Source organism: Sander vitreus, chromosome 12 (assembly GCF_031162955.1).
Source record: "Sander vitreus isolate 19-12246 chromosome 12, sanVit1, whole genome shotgun sequence".
Lineage (NCBI taxonomy): Eukaryota > Metazoa > Chordata > Actinopteri > Perciformes > Percidae > Sander > Sander vitreus.
Genome location: NC_135866.1, coordinates 16096726 through 16120450, shown reverse-complemented (window position 1 = coordinate 16120450; position 23725 = coordinate 16096726). Strand labels below are relative to the sequence as shown.

At 38.6% G+C, this 23725-nt stretch overlaps 3 protein-coding genes across 6 annotated transcripts; 1 reads left to right on the top strand and 2 right to left on the bottom strand.

Moving 5' to 3' along the window:
• The first annotated feature begins 361 nt into the window (after positions 1-361).
• On the top strand, positions 362-3261 carry neurod6b (neuronal differentiation 6b). Its single transcript, XM_078264753.1, has 2 exons — positions 362-521; positions 886-3261. The coding sequence occupies exon 2, from the start codon at positions 891-893 to the stop codon at positions 1890-1892; it is 1002 nt and encodes a 333-aa protein (XP_078120879.1). The 5' UTR covers positions 362-521; positions 886-890; the 3' UTR covers positions 1893-3261.
• A 13433-nt stretch (positions 3262-16694) lies between these two features.
• LOC144526559 (chemokine XC receptor 1-like) lies at positions 16695-18843 on the bottom strand. The gene is made up of 2 exons (XM_078264107.1): positions 18760-18843; positions 16695-18566 (listed from the first exon to the last, which is right to left on the bottom strand). Exons 1-2 carry the CDS (start codon positions 18822-18824, stop codon positions 17525-17527), a joined length of 1107 nt encoding a protein of 368 aa, XP_078120233.1. The 5' UTR covers positions 18825-18843; the 3' UTR covers positions 16695-17524.
• Positions 18844-18966: 123 nt separating this feature from the next.
• Positions 18967-22901, bottom strand: xcr1b.1 (chemokine (C motif) receptor 1b, duplicate 1). 4 transcript variants are annotated; one of them, XM_078264109.1, is made up of 2 exons: positions 22831-22901; positions 18967-21947 (listed from the first exon to the last, which is right to left on the bottom strand). In XM_078264109.1, exon 2 carries the CDS (start codon positions 21921-21923, stop codon positions 20886-20888), a length of 1038 nt encoding a protein of 345 aa, XP_078120235.1. In that variant the 5' UTR covers positions 21924-21947; positions 22831-22901; the 3' UTR covers positions 18967-20885. The 4 variants fall into 4 exon arrangements, with proteins under 4 accessions (XP_078120235.1, XP_078120234.1, XP_078120236.1 ...); XM_078264108.1 differs by having other exon boundaries at positions 22827-22893; XM_078264110.1 differs by having other exon boundaries at positions 18967-21927; positions 22827-22882.
• Between the last annotated feature and the right edge of the window lie 824 nt (positions 22902-23725).

The window sequence follows — 23725 nt, the reverse complement described above, 5'->3', positions numbered from 1 at the left end:
CACCTGTTGAGGATGCCTGCAAACTCGCACGTCCCTCGTTATTTTCCACATAAAAAGACATTAATTCATCTTTCTTACAAGGGGAGATGCAGATATTATATTGTTATCCCTCTCCGGTCTGTGTTTTTGACGGTAAACGCGGGCCTCCCGGTGCCCATTACCGGAGCTGCCAGATGATCGGTAGGAATGGAGGTCCCATGGGACACTGAACACGTGGTCCCGGCTGCCACAAGACGTCAGCGGCAGATGGCATGGGTACCCGCTGTTGGCATGAGTGTCATTCCTCAAAGAGAGAGGGAAGGGGAAGAGAGAGAGAGAGAGAGAGAGAGAGAGAGAGAGAGAGAGAGAGAGAGAGAGAGAGAGAAGGAGGAGAAAGGAGGAACAGCACAATACAGCAAGGCAGAGAAAAGAGTGTGCACGGTTTAAGCTTTTTCCTTTAATTTGTGGTTTGCAAGAGAAGAAGCTGCAGCGCAGATTCAGAAGAGCTATTTGGGAACATGCAAGGTGCACGCTGATCAGAGGTTAGTATTATTAGTATTATTATATGACTTATTAATGGTTTGACTTTGAGAGTTTGCGTTTATTGATTTTAAATGTGTTTTGTGCTGCGCTTTGGCTAAAAAAACATAATAGGCTTTTATCACGTATAGCCTATTATCAACAAATATGTTAAAAGAGGCTTGAAACAATTAAGGTTATTTTTCCACAAGTCCAAAGACAATGAAGTTGAGTGTCTTTGAAAAGGTAGCCAGCTGTGACATGGCCTTGGTTGCCAATTTGTTCCTCTTCCTCTTTGGGGGGTCAAATCACAAGGTAATTAACTGACAACCTTCAAAAGACTTCCGTGTTGTACTCTGTCCTCATAGTTTGGCTTTCATTTTCCAGGAAATATGTTGACGCTGCCATTTGAGGAACCTCATATGATGTGTGAGCCGCGGTTTGGTGCCAATTATCATCGTGAAAACTTACCTGAGAGCCTGGAGAAGGAGCGACAACACGACCCAGACAGGTCCAATTCAGACATGAAGGAGGACGAGGACGACATCTCCGACAGAGATGAGGATGAAAGGGAGGGCGATCACGATGACAACGGACTTCCTAAAAAGCGCGGCCCGCGAAAAAAGAGGCCCGGTAAGGAGATGGACAGGTCCAAAGTACGGCGCCATGAAGCCAACGCCCGAGAGCGCACCCGGATGCACAGCTTGAACGACGCGTTGGAGAGCCTGCGCAAAGTTGTGCCGTGCTACTCAAAAACTCAAAAACTGTCCAAGATTGAGACCCTTAGACTGGCTAAAAATTACATCTGGGCCCTGTCAGAGACTCTGAGCGCTGGGAAGAGACCGGACCTCCTCGCTTTCGTACAGACTTTGTGCAAAGGATTATCTCAGCCAACAACCAACTTGGTTGCCGGTTGTTTGCAGCTGAACGCGAGAAATTTCCTCACAGACCACAACGGTGAGGTCATGTTCTCTGGCAGATCGCCCTATGATGCCATGTACTCGTACCCCGGCTCAGACATGAACACGCCCCCCGGTCACAGCGGGAGCAACCTGGACAGCAGCGCCAAGCCGTTCAGACACTACAGCTACAGCGGCGCGTACGAGCCCTACTACGAGAACCCGTCCCCAGAGGGCGGGAGTCCGCATTTCGACGGCCAGCTGAGCCCCCCGATGAACTTCAACGGGATTTTCTCTCTAAAACACGACGATCCGCCAGACTACGGCAAAAGCAGCCACTATGGCATGCGCTACTGCAGTGCGCCAGGGCGCACGGCTCTTGCGCACAATTCCATGTACCGGGTCTCCCCAGAGGGCCGTTTCCCCTACGATCTGCACGTCCGCAGCCAGTCCTTCCAAGCACAAGGGGAAGTTAATGGCTCTTTCCACAATTAATCAATCAGCTGGACGAAGTTCAAGTTTCAGAAGCAATGCAATTTCCCCCGCAGATGTCGAGAGTGGAACGAAATGTACTCCAGACACGCTGATGCACTGCAAAAATGCCAATTTTAACATTATCTGTTGAATGTTCAGTCTTGTTTTTCTTTGAAACATGGTAAAAATCTACAAATGAGATATGAGGATTTCACCTGATGTGTGTCGATATAAGGCAGAAAAAAGACACAAGAACGCTTTTGCTTTGAAAACAAATGAAATGATTTCAATCTGAAGACAGATTCTTCTCTGATTAATTTAAAGAAAACTAAGATTTAACGGCTCACTGCCACATATTTGTTTCCATTGGAAAACCACAAATGTAGAGTAGGCCTAATTCGTTAAAGATGCAGGTTTCGAGTAAATTACATATATGATATGATATTTGTTTGTTAATGGCTGTACTGCAGATGTCGGTCGTGATATGGGTTATTTAAAGCTGATATGAATATGATTGAATTTTCTGCTTATTTAATTAGATCACAGCAGTCAGTCAAATTATTTACCTGGAAATAAAATCAGCTAAATGAAACAACCGGGGAAGAAGAATCTAAAGCATTTCACCTCATCAGGGAAGTTTGCTGAGCCATGATTGGAGTTCAGAGATTCAGTCTGTTAGCAATACAGGTCAATTGAGCTATGCAAGGCAGCCAAATGCAATCTTTGCTTATAAAAAAAAACACACACATATGTGTCTATTTCCTCCCACAAGGCGTTTCTCCTAATCTAATATCTAATTAAAATGATGACAATTACACAAAATTGGTTATAGAAAAAAGCCAGTTTGGAATTATGCACGTGTTTAGGAGCCTGATGATGATGATGTCATACAGAAAGTTTTGGGGAAAGAAAGTTTAAAAACTAAATGCATTTGTAGTTGGATTAAATAGTGTGGTAACGAGGTGAATATAAATGATTATTGTATTTATTTATTTAAGCTTATTTATTATAATTCCGTCAATTTTAATGTGGATAATATATCATTACAAATATTGTAAAAATCAATGGTATTACCTTTTTATGTGAATTCCCATACATTAACAGTTTGTTTAGGTTGCATTGTTGTATATTTCACTGCAGCTGAAAGGAAAATCATTTTGTGTGAGGTGAACAAAATGTTTCAAAATTATATAAATGCGAACAACATGCCTTAAAAAAGAGATGATGACCATCAATATGCAACGAAATGACAGTTTTGGATAGTTTGATGTGAACTTTTTACACTTCCTTGTTCCTGCCGAAGAGCAGCTGTAATGCACTTCATGTATTTCTGCACAATGTTGGTGACTGTACTCTCATAAATTCTGTTGCTTTTGTAACTTTAACCGAATGATTATTGGATGGTGTTCTTCATTTTTATCACACACACACACACACACACACACACACACACACACACACACACACACACACACACACACACACACACATTGGAAACTCGTTATGGATCGAAATATTCGTGAAGTAATGTCTTAATGTTTTGTGATGTGTTCGTCCCAATAAAATGAAGAGGCAGTGAGAGGCTTTACCTTGAAGCTTTTCAGCTTTCTGTGAAAATGATCGACAGCAGGAAGGCAGGAAAAAAAACTGATTAATAAATTGAGATAAAAACGCTCCAAGCGTAATTTACTTTAACCTATTTATTTTTTTGAGAAATTGAGTCTCATCTTGCATACCCTCTGAGTTTTGGGTGACACAGTAAGGCCTTTTGTATAATAGCAACATAGATGCGTATATCATTTTTATTTTTACAATATGTTAAGTTTCAAACCGTAAGAATGCATTTTAAATCAATAATTTTCGTTAACGATACAAATGTTTTAACGTCCCTTAAATTGTTTTTTATTTTATTTTAATTTAACAGTTAAAGTTAAAATATAAATCTGTGAAGTTACGCAAATATAACGCAAAAAGAGTTTTGAAATTCTTCATATGAGAGGCTTGTTTAAATTCCAGTCGATCAGATGGCTGATTTGTGACAAATATGCCCACAAGGTGTTGGATGTCAGCCAGTTGTACGCACCTATATTTTATTAATTTTACTCGCGGTTTTACAAATCGTTATTATACAGGACTATAATTTCATATAATCAGTGGAAGAAGACTCAAGCCGATGTTAATGAAATGATGTGGATCAAGTTATTAGTTTGTGTTTATATCGGTGTTTCACCGGCTGGATGAACTGGTTTATACTGTCACTGATTTGATTGTGTTTCACTTTCACTTATAAAAACATAGATTTCTTCTACATGTATCATCATTAAAACCTGGTGAAAACCACTAAATTATCTTTTATCCAGACTCCGATCATTGAAAACGTTGAGGTCTAAGTGCGCAAAGTTCACCTTGTTCACTGCAGCGACACACGGGACAACGCTGTTAAACATTTGACTTATGTACCAAACTTGTATCCAAGTCTAATTTATCCCTAATTAATAAATTAATTCTAAAACAACACAGCAGCAAAGCTCATGTTTATGGGAAGCAATGCTTAAAGAAAAACATATACAGGCTTAAGCTGTGACTGACATTCTGATAGTTTATATATCCACCTGTATGCAAATTTAATTAAAGTTAACAGCAGCAAAAAAACCTCTAAAGACATTAAAAAAAATCTTATAGAAACTGTCATTAATTAACCCTGTCTTTTTTAAATGATGTATTTGGATAGCTGTGACTTTCAAGGAGATGATAAGTGATCTATAGCGAAACCAGATAACTGAGTTTGAGAAGAGGCCTGCATATTTGACTGTATTTACTTTAGAGAGAGGAGAGATACAAAAAAATGAAGCCTATGAAACTATTTGCCATTGCCATATTGTTTTTTTTTTTCAGTTGTTGTCAAGCCACATGTGAAGAAGAAGAAACTTGTGTACTAAGCATGCATGAATTAAGAGCAGTGAACCTATTTCAGCATGTATTCTATTCTGTCGAAGTTGAACTAATGAGACAGCACATCATTGCAAATCATGAAATTCTTGTTCTCTTTACGTTTTTGTAGAGTGAAATGTAAGGGCCATAGCCTACTGGTATCAAATGTTAAATCACATAATCACATATGCTTTTATAGGTGAACACAACATTAATATAAAAGCTTTGCAAACATTTGAACAAATTTAATTGTGGAGAGTTAAAAGAGCAACAACAAAAGGAAAATCAGGAAACACAAAGTAACCCTAATGAATTAATTAATCAGTTTTAGAGATCACAAACTAGAATACCACATAAATTGCACCACATCTCATTTTCCTCTTCTGTGGATGCAACTGCAGAGAATTTCAAATTGTGTTAGCATGTATCCTGTTGATTTAGAAATAACCGTCTTCATTCCTTCACTCATCCTTCTCTCCCTCTGTATCACCATAAAATTGGAAGACCGGGCTACTGAAGGTCCCTATAGGGCCATAAAATCACCTTTTTAGCCTTCCCTGTGTCAGTAGTGTGTGTGTGTGTGTGTGTGTGTGTGTGTGTGTGTGTGTGTGTGTGTGTGTGTGTGTGTGTGTGTGTGTGTGTGTGTGTGTGTGTGTGTGTCAGTGTGCCTGTGAATATATGTATGCAGGTGTGTGTTTGTCGGAGGGGATTCAAATCCCTCTTGGGGCCTCACAGAGAGGCTGAAGAAGGTGAGGAGGAGTTGAGGGAGGGGGGTGGGTGGAGGTGGGGGGCGAGGCGCTGTACAGCAGTTTAGCACAGGGTCAAACGTGTACACGTACCCCTACACTCATGCAGCTCATTAAGCTGCAAAGAGGGAGTGAAGGAGAGCGCGGGAGAAGGAAGTATAGGGAGAGAGAGAGAGGCAGCATATGGCCCGGCTCTGTGTGGGAGGTTAAGGACAGGACTGGGGGATATATTGTATAGAGGTGAATTCACAATCTGAGATGTGGTGTCATAATTAGTGCAAAAGAAACAGTATGTTTCTATAGGAATGCATTGCAGAAAGACAACAATAACCTCAGAAGTTGAGAAAAGTTTTATGCAATCACCTTTAACAGAAAAATAAACACAAATGCTTCTTTATATGTATTTCTTTTGTAATATATTATGGTAATTTATTGTAATCAGGAGCCTTTTTTCCTGCAATGTCTGAAAATCTGAGCACCAGTCAAAAACAAAATGAAAATAATGTTCCCCGCAACGTCGGCAAGCATCCTCAAATTTTGTGCCATTCCCAAGCCCCAGATGGTGTGGGATAGGAAACGTTCCCCCATTAAATTCCTAATAATCATTTCTCCTGTGGAATCGGGGGTGGTGGCAGTGGGGATGGAGGAGGGTGGGGTGTGAGAGTGTGTGGCTGGGAAGTGAGGATTGGGTTGGTGGGTGAGGGGAGTTGAGGGATTTGGTGTTTTAATTAGACAGATTTAAGGAGCTGAATCCCCCTCTCAAAGTGTGTGTGTGTGTGTGTGTGCGTGTGTGTGTGTGTGTGTGTGTGTGTGTCTGTGTGTGTGTGTGTGTGTGTGTGTGTGTGTGTGTGTGTGTGTGTGTGTGTGTGTGTGGGTGTGTGTGTGTGTGTGGAAAGTAGTACTCAGATACATGTATTCTTATATTTCTGTGTGTGGGTGCATGTGTGAAAAAATTACACATATGAGTAAAGATTGTGTGTGTGTGTGTGTGTGTGTGTGTGTGTGTGTGTGTGTGTGTGTGTGTGTGTGTGTGTGTGTGTGTGTGTGTGTGTGTGTTGCAGGTCATGGCAGGGCTGATGCTGCAGCAGAGGAGGCCTGACACCCCAGTTCTATGGGCCAGGATCTCATTAACGTGTCAGATTGGTGGATCAGTCTCTCTGGCAGCCGGCCCGGCCTCTCACAGGAAGTACTTTCTCTCTATCTGTGAACTTGGCACTGAGAGGTTAGAGAGGGTGGGAGGGAGGAAGATGAGGGGAATATATTGGCCTAAAGGAGAGAGAAGAGACATGGCATTAATTATAATATTTGGTCAGATTAGATAAATATTGGGTGAAGGATTGTGGTTTAAGAGCTGCTTTTCAGTGAAATTAATGAGTTGTAGGAGCGCTGATTTCCGTGGAGTGAGAGAGTCAGACCAGCTCCTGCAGTTGCACTATTTTGGAGGTGGAGATATGCTAAGTATGTGACAGGAGCATCTGTCACTGCATCACCTTTGTGCTTTCTGGTCTTTGTCTAGGGGTACTCTGACTGGGTGTATGCATGCATGTGTCTGAGAAAGTGTGTCTGAGAAAGTGTGTGTGTCTACAATATGAGAGAGTAGGCTATAGGGTTGGTTTTGGAGCAGGTGGGAAGCATACAGGAGTGTGATCCTTTGACACCCCAGCAACACCCTATTTCAGGGCACACTGAGGGTGCTGCTGGGTGAAGTGTTATCGATTCCCTCGACTGTGAACATGAGCGTGTTGTAATCCTGACTATATAATAGATAGATAGATAGATAGATAGATAGATAGATATATAGATAGATAGATAGATAGATAGATAGATAGATAGATAGATAGATAGATAGATAGATAGATAGATAGATAGATAGATAGATAGATAGATAGATAGATAAAGGCATCAAAAAGAAAGATCTTCACCCGTGATTTAAAAGAAATGAGAGCTGCAGCGGACCTGCAGTTTTCTGGGAGTTTATTCCAGATATGTGGTTCATAAAAACTGAACACATGCTTCTCCATGTTTAGTTGTGACTCTGCGGACAGAAAGCAGACTTGTCCCAAATGCCCTCAGAGCTCTGGATGGTGCATAATGTCGCAGCAGATCAGAAATATATTTTGTCCCTAAACCTTTTAGTGCTTTATAAGCACCAAAAACTAAAATCTCAGTTTTGTCTTTGTTTAACTGAAGAAGGTTCTGGCACATCTAATCGTTGATTTGTGCAATGCACTTACTCACTGTTTGTATTGGACGATAGTCCCCTGGTGATAAGGTTATGTAAATGTGTGTCCTCTGCATAATTATGGTAACGAATGTTGTTGTATAATCTGAGCCAGTGGAAGCATGTAGATGTTAAAAAGAAGAGGCCCCAGAATGGAGCCTTGGGGAACTCCACATGTCATATTTGTCCGCTCAGATATGTAATTACCTATAAACACAAATTAGTCCCTGTTCTTTAGGATTAAAGTAGGATTCAAACCAGTTTAATACTGTGTCAGAAAGTACAACCCATAGATAGATAGATAGATTTTTCCTTATATTTCCTTACATACATTAGAGTATTGAGCAATAAAAGATACATTTTATAGATAAGTTGATGCAAGATAGATGGAGCTAAGCTACAGAGAAAAACAGTGTAATTTTCATGTCAGGGTTGTTGACTTTACTGTAAATTCACAAGCTGTAAGAACATAACTTGGTTTATAGTCATAAACTGTAAAAAAGTGAATGTAGCAGAAGTGGCGTCACCCATTGGTTTGTGGACTGCCGTTTTGAAGCCACGAGTTTGGCAATTTGGCTGTCGCCATCTTGGTTTTTTGAAAGAGATTTTTGGTGAGAGGGTGGAGCTGGGGAGGAGGACACGGCCAAGCCAGTGTTGCTAATGGTTACAATGACGCTGCGCTAAGCGAAACTCTAAAGATGGAAAATTAGAGATTTTCTCACCTTGAAGCGAGTCATCCAGTGGAGATTCACCAGCAGGTAAACGCGGTACTGGCGGTATTCATCTGCCTGTACGGCAGTACACAGAAAATTTGCAAACTTTCTCTTAAGTTACCATTTAACTAGCGGTAGCTATGCATTGCTTACCCTCTGTCCTGATTGACAAGTCGGCGGGTAACCACTCCCTTAAACATCAGCTTTATATTCTTTTTTAAATAAATGGGACCATAATTTACAAAGTGAACATCATGCTGTATTGAAGAAGACTTGAAAGTAGCGATTGAGGCCATAAACTTATTAAGAAAATGTTTACTGAGGCAATAAATCAAGTGAGAAGTAGGGTCGTTATCCAATAGAAACGTAGACTTCTATTCTTTTTGCAACCAGTGGAGTCGCCCCTTGCTGGAAATTAGATAGAATGCAGATTTATCAGATTGATACTTCATGACCATGACTAATTTTATTTTCCAAGAATTGCTTATAAACAACAACAAGGTCACCCCAGTAAAACATGGATACATACAAAGCTTGTTCATAAGAGTTTAAACAAGTTGTACCTCTCTGGGGTCTAACTGTGCCCAAACATAAATAACGTCACTTTGTAGGATACCATAGCCTACGTTTTTTGTCTTTATATTGCTTTATAAGTATTTTCATATTCATATTCATCAAATCTACAAGTCCAAGTCTGTGGCAAAGAGGAGGATTACAACTTCAATACTTTTCTACATATTGGGTGTTACAGACGTACAGGCAGACAGACAGACAGACATTTCTGAAGCTCCACTGACACTAATATTATACCACCATCACCCACATTCCCATTTGGAAATGAGAAATCACCAACATTAAACATGTAAGAACAAGTAGGAACTTTCTTGGCTCATCTAGACTAATTATATAGCGTTTTGTGAGGAGTCATTAGGTACATAATTAACTATCTATTAGTATGGAGAAAGAATCCATTCATAATATCTATACTAATAGGACTTACTGCTCTTTCTTAACTCATAACGTATTGTTTCATAATCACTCCTCCTTATGATTAATAAGAATCTTGATCGACCATCAAATATCACTTGAATCAGATGAGAGGCAACCACTGCAGTGTTACCTTTCACTATGTGCAATGAATGCAAAGTTTAATAAAAAAATCTCATTTGAAGTAGGTCTCTTTCCTGAGCAGGATTTGTTTGTCAAATAAAATTTGGTACGCAAGCATCAGCTGGCAAAGAACATTAACAAACAACAATGTGCATCAGCAAAATCCAATTAAAGTTTTTTTTTTTTTCTTTTTCTTTTTTTTTACAGAAGAATGTACTTCTATGCAGTTTACATTGTAAGACATGCAGATGCACATTATTGTGGAGGTTACGACTGTAACAAATGCCCCAACTTGGCAGAAGAGTCATCTTATCAATGTATGATCTCTCTGAATATCTTTGCGTTTCTTTTTAGTATTCTAGTCCATTCTGCGCCATCACCAATCTGTCCCATACTGCCTTTCAAGCATTTCCTGTGGGACTCATGCTGTGTTTGCAAGGCCCCTCTCTCTCTCCCTCACACACACACACACACACACACACACACACACACACACATGCACATACTGTGGTGACTGCATAGGGAAGTGAGCTGTCTGCGGAGGGTTGGATTCTTGGTGCCGGTCCAAAAATGTGTCACTCGGGACACGCATGGCCTGCTGGAGGCAGGAATTCTGTCGCTAATGGGCCCCGCAGCCGTCGGCACCACCTGGGGATATGGGAGACGGGATGGATGGATGGGGGAGGATTGAGGACGGAGGGAGGGAGAGGGGGAGAGAAAATGGAGTGTATGCAGCACAATGTGTTCGTAACAAACAGGAGGATGTTGTGTGTGTATGTTTGATATGGAAATTGATCTATCTATCTATCTATCTATCTATCTATCTATCTATCTATCTATCTATCATTATCAATTTATCAATGAAATGAAACACTTTATTGTTCACCAAGTTGTGAAAGCAGCTTGAATGTTGTTGTTTTTTTAAAAATCTGCAGCAATAAAAAAGGACAGTTCCCATATTCTATCAGATATAAACCAAGTTGTTTGCGTTCAATATGTTCTTTGAACTTGTGGAATTAATGTATTTAAAAAGGAAAAGTCAAAAAATTTTCCTGCTATGAAAGACAGCTTATAAAAAATGTGAAGGCATAAACAGGCAGGGCAGGTGTTGACGATGCAAATGAAATGGATGACAGATGGTAAGCCTCGCGATTGCTCACTGTGCAGATAATGGATGGAGGTAATCAAATTCCTCTGAGGCTTTGGGACTTTCTTCAGAACTTTCTCATCAATTGCACCATCAAACAGTACCATCGTCAAATACAACAACCCCCCCCCACACACACACACACACACACACACACACACACACACACACACACACACACACACATCAAAAGAAGGGATACAAAGAAGTTACAATATTTTATTTTTTGATAGACATGGCCAAATTCTGCAGCTAATGTCGAAAATACACTTTTCTGTTCATGTTTGTGGAACTGACAGACAGAAGATCCACCTCGTAGGCACGATCCTCAACCTGTCGTGGCAAATGCAGGTGTCGTTTCATCTTCATACATGCTTCTAGTAAAACAGGGCTGTCTGTGTTTGTGTGTGTGTGGCTCAGTAGGGGATCAGTTAAAATGTACTACAGCTATTATAGAAAAGCAACAATCACATCAGCAGGCCAACAAAGCAAGTCTGCAGGGGAGAGTCTGCTGTTTCCATCCATGTAAACCCTCCTTTTATGTTCTGTCATCGAAGCTTTCATATTTATTCACTCGAGCTGTGAGCGTTGTTGTTACTTCAAAAAGGTTCATGAAAACGAGCATCTGATGTGTATTTTTCATATTTGTCACTGGAGGGACACAGGCTGTAGTTCTGTAAATTTCCCCATCAGTGTGGTGACAGCCATTTGATTTTCATAGGACCCAGTTTGAAGGTCATTTTAATGGTCCATTTGTGTTTTGTATTCGTCATGCTTCAGTGGAAGCTTCAAAACAAACAGGGTCAGACGACGCAATAAATGAGATCTTTTTTTATGAGTAAAACATGTCATTAAAAAATGTAATAAGTCTTCCAATAAGTGTAGAAACTATTTTATCGCAGAACTTATTATCCAAATAATCTATCAAAGCATTGCTAGAAAGATTTATTTGCAAACTTGGCTTCACTGTTATCAGTATGGAAGACAAACACTGTTGCGTCAGACAAGACTTGAAAATGCCAATTATGTATCAGAAAAGCATTTTTCTGTCACAACACTCAAGAAGAGCGGCATATTACTGCAACAATTCTCTTTCACACTTCCAGCTATGATAACAGCTTCAAGTGTCAACCATATGTCTGCAGAAAAAGCGTAGGAGAAAGTATCACAGAGGCAAAGGGAAAAAAGTATGCTGAATGTGACAAGTTTTTATGTGTCAGGTTATGCTGTTTTTTTATTTTTAAATGCCTGTATTTTTCTTCTTGAAAAAATGTGATAATTACTTCTGCCAAATCTTAGGGCAGTGCACCATATTGGTTATGTTAAATGTGCAAAAGCATTTGCTATGCCTTCTTTTTTATATGCTTGTATGATAATGTTACTGGTGCAGCAGTTTTATGACAGGCTGGTAAGTAACCTTCTGGAAAGTGTTTCTTTCTAACACTGTTGAGTGTCACCTAAATTGGAGGAAAACTCTATGATGAAAATGAGAAACAAAATCTTTTTCTAGTTTTCCTGTTGTTCCCTGCCCAACCAGATCAAGGGCACATACAGTCAAGTGAGTGTAATTAACTTTTTCCGAACTCATTTGGATAATCTCTCCCTCAGTTACTTTAGCTTGTGTGAAATTCCCAATTAACTATATCGCGGCAAAATCACAAAACAACGCCACATGAAATTTGTTAATGAATTCCTTTGTCTCTCACTGGCACAGATGAGGCATGAGAAAGGCACATGTATGGTGAGCGTATTAGTTAGGTGAGCCCATGTGATGGTGCCCGTTCACGGCTGACGGAGCGTTGGTGTCCTCGGGCATAGTTGCCAAGCTGCCAGTCTGTGCCGTCACACCTTGCTGCCTTTAAAGATTGCCCTGCAGAGACGGGGAGGGGGTACGGAGGGCCTCACGTTTTTAACAACGCATAGTCTGGCAACCCAGGAGGGTTTACGACTCAGGATCTGTGCCAAGAACTGCCCACCAGAGAGAAGGGGGATGAGGGGAGAGAGGGGGGGGGGGGAGGATGCAAGGAGACATGGGTGTAAAGCACACACACGCAAGGTATGTGTCCATGAATATGTGCATATATGAATGCTTCCTCTATATCAGTGTGTGCGTGTAAGAAGAGGCAGCTGGGTCCAATAATGGGGTGTATATTCAACAAAACAGTATCTCAAATCAATTCATCAAGCTTTCTCTGTGACATGTTAGGGGACAGAGAAAAGTGTGTGAAGATACAATGTAGCCCTAGCATCACACACACACAGACACACACTCTTTGCCTTTTCTCAGTAATCCACACAAATGGCAGTGGATGGCAGAATGTAAATGAGCTGGTTATTACACAGCAACGTTCATCAAGCTGAGCTGGAAAGACTTCAATGGCCCTGATGAATATGCATGCAAATTTGTTAATTAAGTTAATTATTCTGCTGAAAATTCATTTGTCTTCCCAAGGACATTTCTGCGATGATTTTAACATGTTTCCACCATTAGTCATGCACGGTGCTATTGAAAATCACTTCTGTTCACCTTTTGGAAAGTTGCGGCCAAAAAGGGGGATAGAACACCTACAAATGAGGAGGAGGAGGGACGAAGCAGGTAGAGGACAACATATCAGGGGCGTGGAGTGTGTGCGGAGGTAGACAGCAGCTGGTGCAGCCTGAGGATAAGGATGGGTAAGCCAAAACGCATGGTCTGTTAGGATATTAGCTCAGTGGGTAGAGCATTGAAGAGTCAGTGCCAGGTCTGGAGGTCCAGTTCTTATCGGGACCATCCAAGTTTTCATTCATAGTACTTGGACTAAAACGTTCTGTTATGTGATGTGAAGTTAGGTTGTGGACAGAAATATAACATCTGATGTGAAGGTTACGCTCTTTGCCATACAGTTTATGAGCTAAATGAATGAAGGAATAAGTGTCCTGGGAATACAGCTGTTTCACTATATTAATGGCTTAATCTGTAATTGTGGACCACATAAATTTAAGATATATATCACAAAGTCATGTTATATATGTTACGTTCTTGTTACGTGGTTTAACTAAATCAAGATACAATGTTATCAGGTTAACCTCTTACAGTAATTTCCATCCACCTAATTTGGTTCTTAAACTGCATTTAGATGATTAATATGTTAATCTTAATCCCTAATTTGAAATAAAGGCATCAAGAGTCAAAACAGTGGTGATCATATGATAGCAGTTATATGTGCTGGGCATGAAGCCTGCTAGAATGCCTTGGGGACTCATGGACGTAGGTCTCTTTTTATTATCAGTGTTTCAGGATTGTTACTGGTGTTATTTTCCACATTTCCACTCTTTCCACACTTGCTGTTTAAGTTCTTGCAAGTTATTGTGGTTAAACCATGAGTGATGTTGTGTCTTGTAGTCAAACTGAATTATATTTCTTATGAATATTTTTTTTTTTATCCATTTGTCTTTTACTGTAAGAGTCAGAAAGTTCAGGTTGAGTCTTTTTCAACATAATATCTCAAACTAAATCAGGGTTGTTTCTTTATGTAAGTGTACCTATTTTATTTTTTTGTATAGTTTATCATGTACAGGAAGGTAACTCTTTATTTTGAAAATTAAATGGTCGTAATCAAGCAATTTATATAATTTGACCCTTCGTAATGTTTTCTCAGTAGCCTTTACGTTTGCATTCAAACATCTTACTCCTTGACAAATGTGGACAGAAACATAACATCTGGTGTAAGGGTAAAATAAAATAATAAATAATAAAACAATACAGCTATTTCCTCTCATTAGATGCCCTGCATAATTTCTGGCCACATATATTTCAGACATATTCCTATGTCATGTTTCTCGAGTAATGTAATGTAAAGTTGTGTTATGCTGTCTCAAAGGCCTTGTCCTAATCAACAAACCTTTTCCAATCATTGTCCACAAAGTAGCAAAAACAGGTACATGAAATACTTGTAAATGAGCAACATTAAAAGTGAAAGTTTCAAAGTGAAAGATGCTGTAAAAAAAAAATAAACAAAAGTAAAAGTGAAGCTACAAAACAAGCCAGATGGAAAACATTTAGCAAGAAACATCAGGACGCACTGTTTGATACATCAAATGGCCAGTCTTACAAGAGGCAGCTAAGCCTTTGCAGTAGGCCTAGTCTGAATATCCAGATGTTTGATTTGTTAATTAAGTCTCCATGGTAGTTAATCACTGTGTTTTTCTATCAGCCAACAGCAGGTAAGTAGAGGAGGATGACCCTAAAATATAGAGATACGATGGTGTGGGACATGCAGACACAGGTTGCATTAAATTGCTCTTTGTGGTGAACATTTGTGTTTGAAACACACAGTTGCTGACTCAAAAATAGAAAAATCCAAACACACATGGGAATGTATTCAAAGCAGTGCAGCTCTTCAGCTCTTTTGTGGCTACTAATAAACTTTTTGTCAATCTATAAGAGAGTACATCTCTGTCTTAAGTCTTTGAGGCAGTATATTGTAATTAATAATGTGGCCCAGTAAAAAGAAAACAAACAGCATTATGCCAATACCCATGTCCCCTCTAGTGGAGAAATGTAGCACTGCAGTGACAAAATGAAGGTCAAGATGCAGCATGAGAGGTTGTTTTTTCAATCTGTCATCTTTCAAATGCACATTTTTTAAGAATGTACTCCAAAACATATGACCCTCCTGAGTTCATGATTGAGCAAAGCAAAGTTGTGTTTGTCCGGGTTTGTGTTAAACAGTGAATTTAATCCTTTTTTAAAACACATTGTTCCCATGACAAATTTAATCAGGATGAGGTGCATTAGCGTTAATGTCATACATGCTAGTGTATGTAGTACGAGGATTAAGTCATCTATATTTGTTCACTAAAACAGTTGTTTGTGATGATAATGCTGACACACTTAATCGATTTGTATGCATTTCCCTGACAGTCCAGATTAACAGGCACTAAGACTTTATTAGCAATATGCGCAAAATACACACACTTTTAGACATTTGCAAGGCATCAATTAAATTCACATATGGTTGGAGTAATTATCGTTATAGATAACTGGAATTAAAAAGGGAAGATATCAATGTGAAAAAGGAGGGTGAATTGCCCTGGAGAAAAGAAGAGCAGGGAGTGAATGTTAGGGCCAGGGAGGGCTAGTAGCAGAGACTACATAAGAAAACAACAACAGCTGTTAAGCTTGTGGCTAAAAACAGGATAGCACAACAACATCATTTGCTAAGAAAATTATCCGGGAAAAGAGATTGTACTGACTCGAAGAAATGAAATGGGATGCTTTTGATTGTCTTTTCTATTTAAGCTCCGTGGGGTGTGTTTTCTTCTGTATTGTTCTAGTTTTTTTCTCTGTGGTTTTGATGTTGTTAATTCTTAATAAACTTCCTACATATTGTTTTATTTGCACATTAAAAAACAAAAATCTTAAAAACTAATTTATGAGTCAGCTAGATGGGATCCCAATGCGGTTTGATCACTTCCTTCTCAGAAATGCTGATAACTACAAAAGGTGTTTGTGAACACTCATAAATTGTTGTAAAATGAGGAACCAGATTGTGCAATAGCTGTTCCCTATACTACATCAAGGTGCATAGGTTTGAATCTTCTCTATTCAGAAGTTACTGCTATAGTGTCCAATTTATCGCTCCTAGACACAAACACACAATATTCGGCACAAAATCCTCTCCCAGTTCCTGCCAGAGAATGTGTGAGCACACCCGTGACTGCTCTGCCCTTGACTTGTATCCATTCATCCAAGCGTGCTGGATGGTTTAGTTAATTAAGCTTAATCTACCCCCGGAGACAGATATGAGTGCTGTTACAGTGGCCCACTGAGCTGTCCCTATACACTCTTCTCTGGACCCCCTGGTGGAGCCATCAGGGCCACGCTACTCAACCATGTTAAGGGTACACTGACAGTAACATATTACATATAATAGAGTTAAAAGATATGGACAACAGAAGAGGGAAAAAAAAGGGTTTGTGAAATATTTTAATTACCGAAAGAATAATAATACAGCAACCAAAAGCACATGGACTGTTGGGTTAGACACACTTGACTGACTACGGTTTATCACGAATATGCAGCAGTCTGTTATATTTTATTGATCCTGCTGCTGAGAGCTAATTTGCTTATTCTGTGTCACATAGACAAGGTCACTCCAGAGGGAAATACTTCCCTAACATATTGGCCAGGTTGATGTGTTAAAAAAAGGGGGAATAAATGAACAAGATTCCGAATGGTTGAATTTGCAGTTACAGTAGGTGCACAAGGTACATTAGCTGGTTAATTGGTGCTTGCACATATGAAGACAGAGACTAAACAGGTGTCGACAGAAATATAACAAATGATATGCAGTAACACTGTTTGACTCTTTTTAAGCAAAAACAATGTAGCTACTGAATATATTTATTTCCCTTTTTAAGACTTACTCTTTATTTTTTGGCCAAAAAAGCACACACATTTAAGGTAAATTTTGTTAATGCAATACGGCCAGACAGTTTCAGTCTCTCTGGGACTTGGAGAAAAGTACTTTCACAGCCAAACTAGATTCCAGCTCAATTTTATTCAAATGTATTACAGTAACAGCACAGCAAAGTTCATTCATAAAGGCTGAGAAAGTGCAGCAGTGAAACCATTCCCACACATTATTATTATTATTATTATTATTATTATTTTACACAATGATATAGGCATTAGAATATCTTTATATGCCCTCACATTTTTAAGGAAATAGTCAAAACATTGGTAGAATTCAATAAATTCAATTACATTACATAAAAGCATTTACGCGTTTTATTTCAAAAGTCTACTTGGAGTGTAATTCCAACATAACAGCAGAGTTGTGTGCTGCAAAAGCTACATTCTGAAAAACAGAAGTGCTCTGGCCAGTTCCTCTCTCCCTGTTCCTCCTCCTTGCCTTCTCGCAGCGTAAAAGATCCAAAAGATGCCTTCGCAACTTTTCTGAGAGCATATAGAGCAGAGGGTTCATACAGCAGTGAGAATAAGCAAGTATACGACAAATATGATATGCAATCTCAAAGCGTTCCTCCTCATTAGGGCTTTCGGGTTCATAAAAAGAACAGATGATAAGAAAAATATTGTAAGGTCCCCAGCAGATGAAGAAGGCTGCAACAATACATAACACCACCACTACAGTCCTGTGCCTTTTTCTGTTTGTTGCCTGCAAAACTGTCTTGAGGATGGCAGAATAGCAGAAAACAACAATGGCAAATGGGAGGAAAAAGAGCAGTGACACTTGGAGATAATATCCCAGCTTTTCATCAGAGACATCAGAGTGATCCTCACATGTTGAATCATGCAAGTGGATTTTCACCTTTACTTTGATAGCATCACTCACGGATGCAGCAATGCTGATGGCCCAGGCAGCTGCACAGGCAACCATTACACACCTCTGCCTCCTTACAGGCTTACTTGGCCAGTTGTGCAGCACCACTATTATGAAACGATCCACAGTTATGGCAGTCAGTAGAATGATGCTACTGTAAAAACCTAGAAAGTATAACAGAGTCATAAATTTGCAGGCAAAGTCACCAAAGATCCAGTGGTGCAGGTAGTAGACGGACCAGAAGGGAAGTGTGACAGTGAAGAGCAAATCGGAGCAGGCCAGGTTCAGGATAAATAGATTTGTGACATTTTTCAGGTTCTCGTAGAAGACGAGAACACATAACAGGAGACAGTTTCCCATGACACTGAAGATGAAGATCAAAATGAAGAAGGCACCAGTGATGGTGTTAAAGGTAAACGTCTCATCATTAAGATACCCCACATCATCGCTGTTGTTCACACCTCCATCGCTTCCTGTGGAGTTGTTTGCCATTGTAGGTTTTCTAGAAAACATGAGCGCAAAACTAAAATTGGCAAAATGTAACTAAGACTGAGCAGATGTGTACAATCTTTTAGCTATTTTTGATTTAACGAAAGTAATTATTTTCAAACTATTTCAATATAGAGAACAATAAAATACTAAGTAGGGTACCCTTAAATATGGAGAGCAATTACAGTAAATATAAAGCAACTTACCTGGAACAACAGCTGTCACGTCTTGTGGTGAATTGCACTGTGGATGTTAAGTTGTTGTAACTCATGGTTCCTCTTTCACATTAGTCGAAGATGCTGCAATAGTAGCTTACCCCATTTTCAGTTTCAGCATTACATTTACATGAAATGGGGGAATGGGTGACATAGATATGGCAGTGAGGGTTATTCAAAACAAAGACACTCCAGAACTTAATATTTTAACTTCATTTTATTGTATATCAAGAAAATATTAATAGTGATGATAATATAACGTCAAAATAAACACTATAACAAATTCCAGCGCTGTGGAGGTAGGTCTGGCAATGCGAGACTACCACAGGATTGACGGATTCATTCTTTGTCATTCCAGAATTGGAGGACATTTCATGTCCCACCTATGAAATTTCAAAAAATCTATGTCCAGTATACAAAAAATGCAGTCATTGTGTAAAAAACACTTTTTTTTCAAAAATATTATTGAAAATAAAAAATGAATCTCTAGCACCCACTTAAGTGCCATTTTTCTCTTGTCCCACCTTCTAGATGACTACATGGAATGTTGAATACAACCATTAAAATACATTTTAAATATCCTTTTTTTGTATGATTTTGTTTATATATGCCTCTTTTAATTGTTATTTTTTTTTTTAAATGATAGAAATATTTCAAATGATAGAAATTTTGCAATAAAGTTATGTCCCACAACATACGCAACCCTGTTACAAAAACATTTAGTCTGGCAGAAGAAGAAAAAAACAGTGAGTGACATGATTAGCAGGAAATTACATCACTAAGCAGTTTGCCACCAGAATGGGTAGAACAAAGGTATGTTCTCTTTTCGATTTTTCATATTATTATACAACTTTTAGCTTTGATTGAATGTGTCACTTTAACCAACGCAATCCTGTTACACTTAATATCAGAATAAGACAAATTAATTTAAAGGTTTGTCCTAAATATGACAGTAAGAGCTAGCTAAACAGCTAGCTTCTATTCATGAGAAAAAGCTAATAATTATTAGCTTATTATATATATATAATTATTATATATATAATTAGAGTAACAGGGTTGAATCTCCTTCAATCCACTCGTAAGGGACAATCTATTATCAATAGTTCAGCTAAATAATTAATAGAATTTTGATTATAATTTAGCATAAATGTCATGTTATTAATGTATTACTATGGGGTGCCAGATGTAAAAATTCAGATACAATTTTATAGCTGATATATTTTGATTATATAGCTCACTTTCTAAATTATTTTTGCCTTTGTTACCTGAGCTGGATGAATCAAATTATTTAATGGTATATTATCTGTTTTTATTAAATACATAATAAAAAATAATAAATAAAATAAAGGGTCAATTTTTCAAAATTATGGATGCCTAAATTGTCCTCCAATTCTGCAATGACCAATTTTCTTTTGCATTATTTGAACAGGTGTACGTAATAAAGTGGCCGCTGAGTTTATGTCAGCTATTAAGAGCTAATTGTAGCTTGACAATTATGCAGGGTATTGAGTACATAATCCAAACAGCCATGCAGCTCTGTGTACTTAAAGGCACAGCAGAGTTTTCAGCAGAGTAAAGCCAGCATGCTAATATACTCAAAATGACAATGCTAACATGCTAATGTTTTGCAATGCTTACCATCTTAGATTAGCGTGTTCAGATGTACCTTGTGTTTAGTGCCAATTAGCAAGTTACAACACAGCCCAGCAAAAGTATTTAATGTATATTTAGATTGTGTTACTACAAGGCTACCAGTAGGGGTAACCATATTAGAATAATGTGTGAACACTCCCAAGTCGGAGATTTGTTTCTGCTCCTTCCATGAATGTAGCATAAGCCCTGATGGTAACAACCCATTCTCACTGGGTTGGATGGTAGGGTTTGTTGGGAATGGTGTTCATTAAAGGCAGCTAAAAGCAGAAATATTTAATATACAATTACATAAAAGTGTTATTAACATCCTTATCTAGGGATATGGAATGGAACACACGCAGCATAGTCTACTGTTCCTGTTGTTATTTGCCTAAAATGGCAATGGGATTTTGAATTAGGTTTTCTTTATTCTGGTACAGAACCTGGAGGTTCTGGTTTCACTTCTGCTCTCTACAGTATATCAACTACATTGAGAACTCTTCACCACTTGTTAGCGATGTGATTGTGAGTCGGCTTTGCCTATTGCGGATGCTGCTATTGCTGTGGCCCCAGCCCTTCAGCATTTTCTTCAAGTGGTTTTTGAATTTAACCCCCACAAACACATAAAATACGGGGTTGAGGCAGCAGTGGGAAAAGGCAAAAAGTTGGCTAATGTAAAAGGCGTAATCCAGTCGTTCTGATGTTTTACACGTTTCAGCCACAGTCTTTGAGTCAGCAGGTGGTTGGGGCCAGAAATACAATGACTTTTGAAATAGCACTATATTGTAAGGCGCCCAGCCCACAAAGAAAACAACCATGAGAGTAAAAATGAGTTTTAAAGTTTTGTTCTTTCTTCTTTGGGCAGTTGGACGCAGCAACCTGCACATGATCTGAGAATAGCAAAACATGAACACCACTGAACTCACTATGAAGAGACTATTTTGCTGGTAGATTCCCCATATGCTCCAGTACGAATTTGCATTTACACAGTGATTCTGCTCAACTTTGGTGAAGATGAAGGCTGGACTGGCGACCAATATACTCACTGCCCAAATGATCACACATGCTACAACACTGTAGGAGCCTGTGGTGGACACAATGTTAGATAGAGGATTCATGACAGCTACATAACGGTGAGCAGTCATCAGGATAAGGAGGATACCGCTGCTGTAGAAGCCAATGTAGAAGACAAAGTTGACTATTTTGCATACATGTTCCCCTAAAGTCCATCCATACATGTGAGAGTAGGCCCAGAAGGGCAGACCTGCGGTGAAAAAGAGATCCGATACAGCCAGGTTCAGGATGAAAGCGTTGGTGAGGGATTTGAGATTCTCATACTTGGCCAGAATTACAATGACCAGGATGTTGCCCAACAGACTGAAGATGATCACAATGGAGAAGAAAACTGGCGTGAAGACTGCTACAAACTGGTTGACGCCTTTTGTGTTGCATATTTCATCCCCATAATCGTCAGGGTGGTAATTGTCTGTGGTTGTGTCAAACGTTAAGCCAGTTGTTGCCATATTCCTTCAGCAAGAAAAGAAAGTCTAAATTTATAAAAAAGCTTTGTTAGAGGGGTAAATCAAATTACACATAATTAATGATACATAGTGAATGTGATTATTATGTTGAAAAAATGTTTTTCATACGGTAGATTTCTGTCAAAACTTCATCAAGTAATATATCAATATAGTATTATATCATTTTCTTGATAGATAACTATATTTTGTTATCTCATATATCTTGACTTAGAGGGTCACTTTACCCAAATTACAAAAAGCATATTTTCTCACTTACTTCCTAGTATTTAGCCATGTAGATAGTTTGGGTTTTATTTGCTTAGACTTCAAGATATCCATCTCAATTCAATCATCATTCAATCATTTTTTTTCCTCCAACACAGTGCAATAGAAGTACAACTTTCAAAACAAATACTGTATATATTTACAGGCACTGGAAACTTGTTTTGCATGTCTGCATACCATATTAACATTCATGACTGAATAAACAACAGTCAAAGTTACAGTTTAGAAAATAACATTCATATTTCATTAAGAGATTATAGCACTGATTTGTTAAGATTGGTGTGTGGAAGCATTGTCAGCAACACGTCAGGATCTATTTTCTTTGCAATGAGTAATAAGGTTGTAAAGGGCCTCTAAAGTTAGCCAAAACTGTCTGCATGGCTACCACTAAAGAAGGTTATTATGTTATTTCCCTCTGCTTTAAAGTAAAATAAGAAGATACAGCATTCTTGCTTCAATTTATATCTACACAGACTGGATGAAATAGATAAAAGACAAATATTTCAGTAAAAAAAAGGTTGTTTTTCTCCGAACAACACACAAAACATTGTAAACATTTTTACTTCAGTATTGCTTAGCCTAACAAATAATAAATGAGAAATGTGGAAACATATACTGTACCTACACAGAGGATATGCACACAGACCAGAGTCCTTGATGTGAATATCACTGGAACTGTGAATTGTTCCTTAAGTATTGACCACAAAGGTGAACAGAAATCAAACATCATTTTCAGAGAACATGACGTCTGTATGACAACTTGGTTTCAACCACACATGACAAGACATGTTCCCTTTACTCAATTAATACTTTTTGGTTGCCATTACACTTCAGAAGTGCGGCATGGTATACGTGTTTTGATTTATTTGACATCTCAGATTATTGCATGTAACTGCTGCACTAACAGCACTAATGACAGTTTTTTTCTAGAACTCTGGTTTAGGCCTCCTGGATAATCTTAAATATTTAGAAAGTGTTTTTTTGGTTGTTGTTGTTGTTTTTGTTGATGTTGGTTGGTTTGTCTTTTTTCTAATTTTTAACGATTTATTTGTCTTCATTTTTTATTTTAATATTCAACTGGTTCTGTTTTAAGAATTTATTTAATTGAAATATAAAATATTGTTAATAAAAAACATATAACAATAAAATGACAATGGAGATATAATAAACATATGTTTTTGATTATACTTAAGAGAAACGTTAAATAAATATTTAGTTAAATGCACCTTACTGTAGGCCTATACAGAGCTTAACAGTCCCACCCCTCCTCTGAGAGACCTTGGGTTCGGGAAGTAAATTTCCCATTCATTTCTCCCATTGACGTTGGGAAAAATCCGTATATAAAGAGTTTTAGACCATGCCTTAGGCTAACCAGGTGGTACGTGACTCATACGCACACAACGTATCATTTCGAGTAAAAAAAACAACAGAAAATCCCAAAAAAGTCAAAGGTACAAGACTGTGTACATATCGTCATCTCAGAGCGAAGGAACTACTCCTCCCATAAACCACCGCGCACC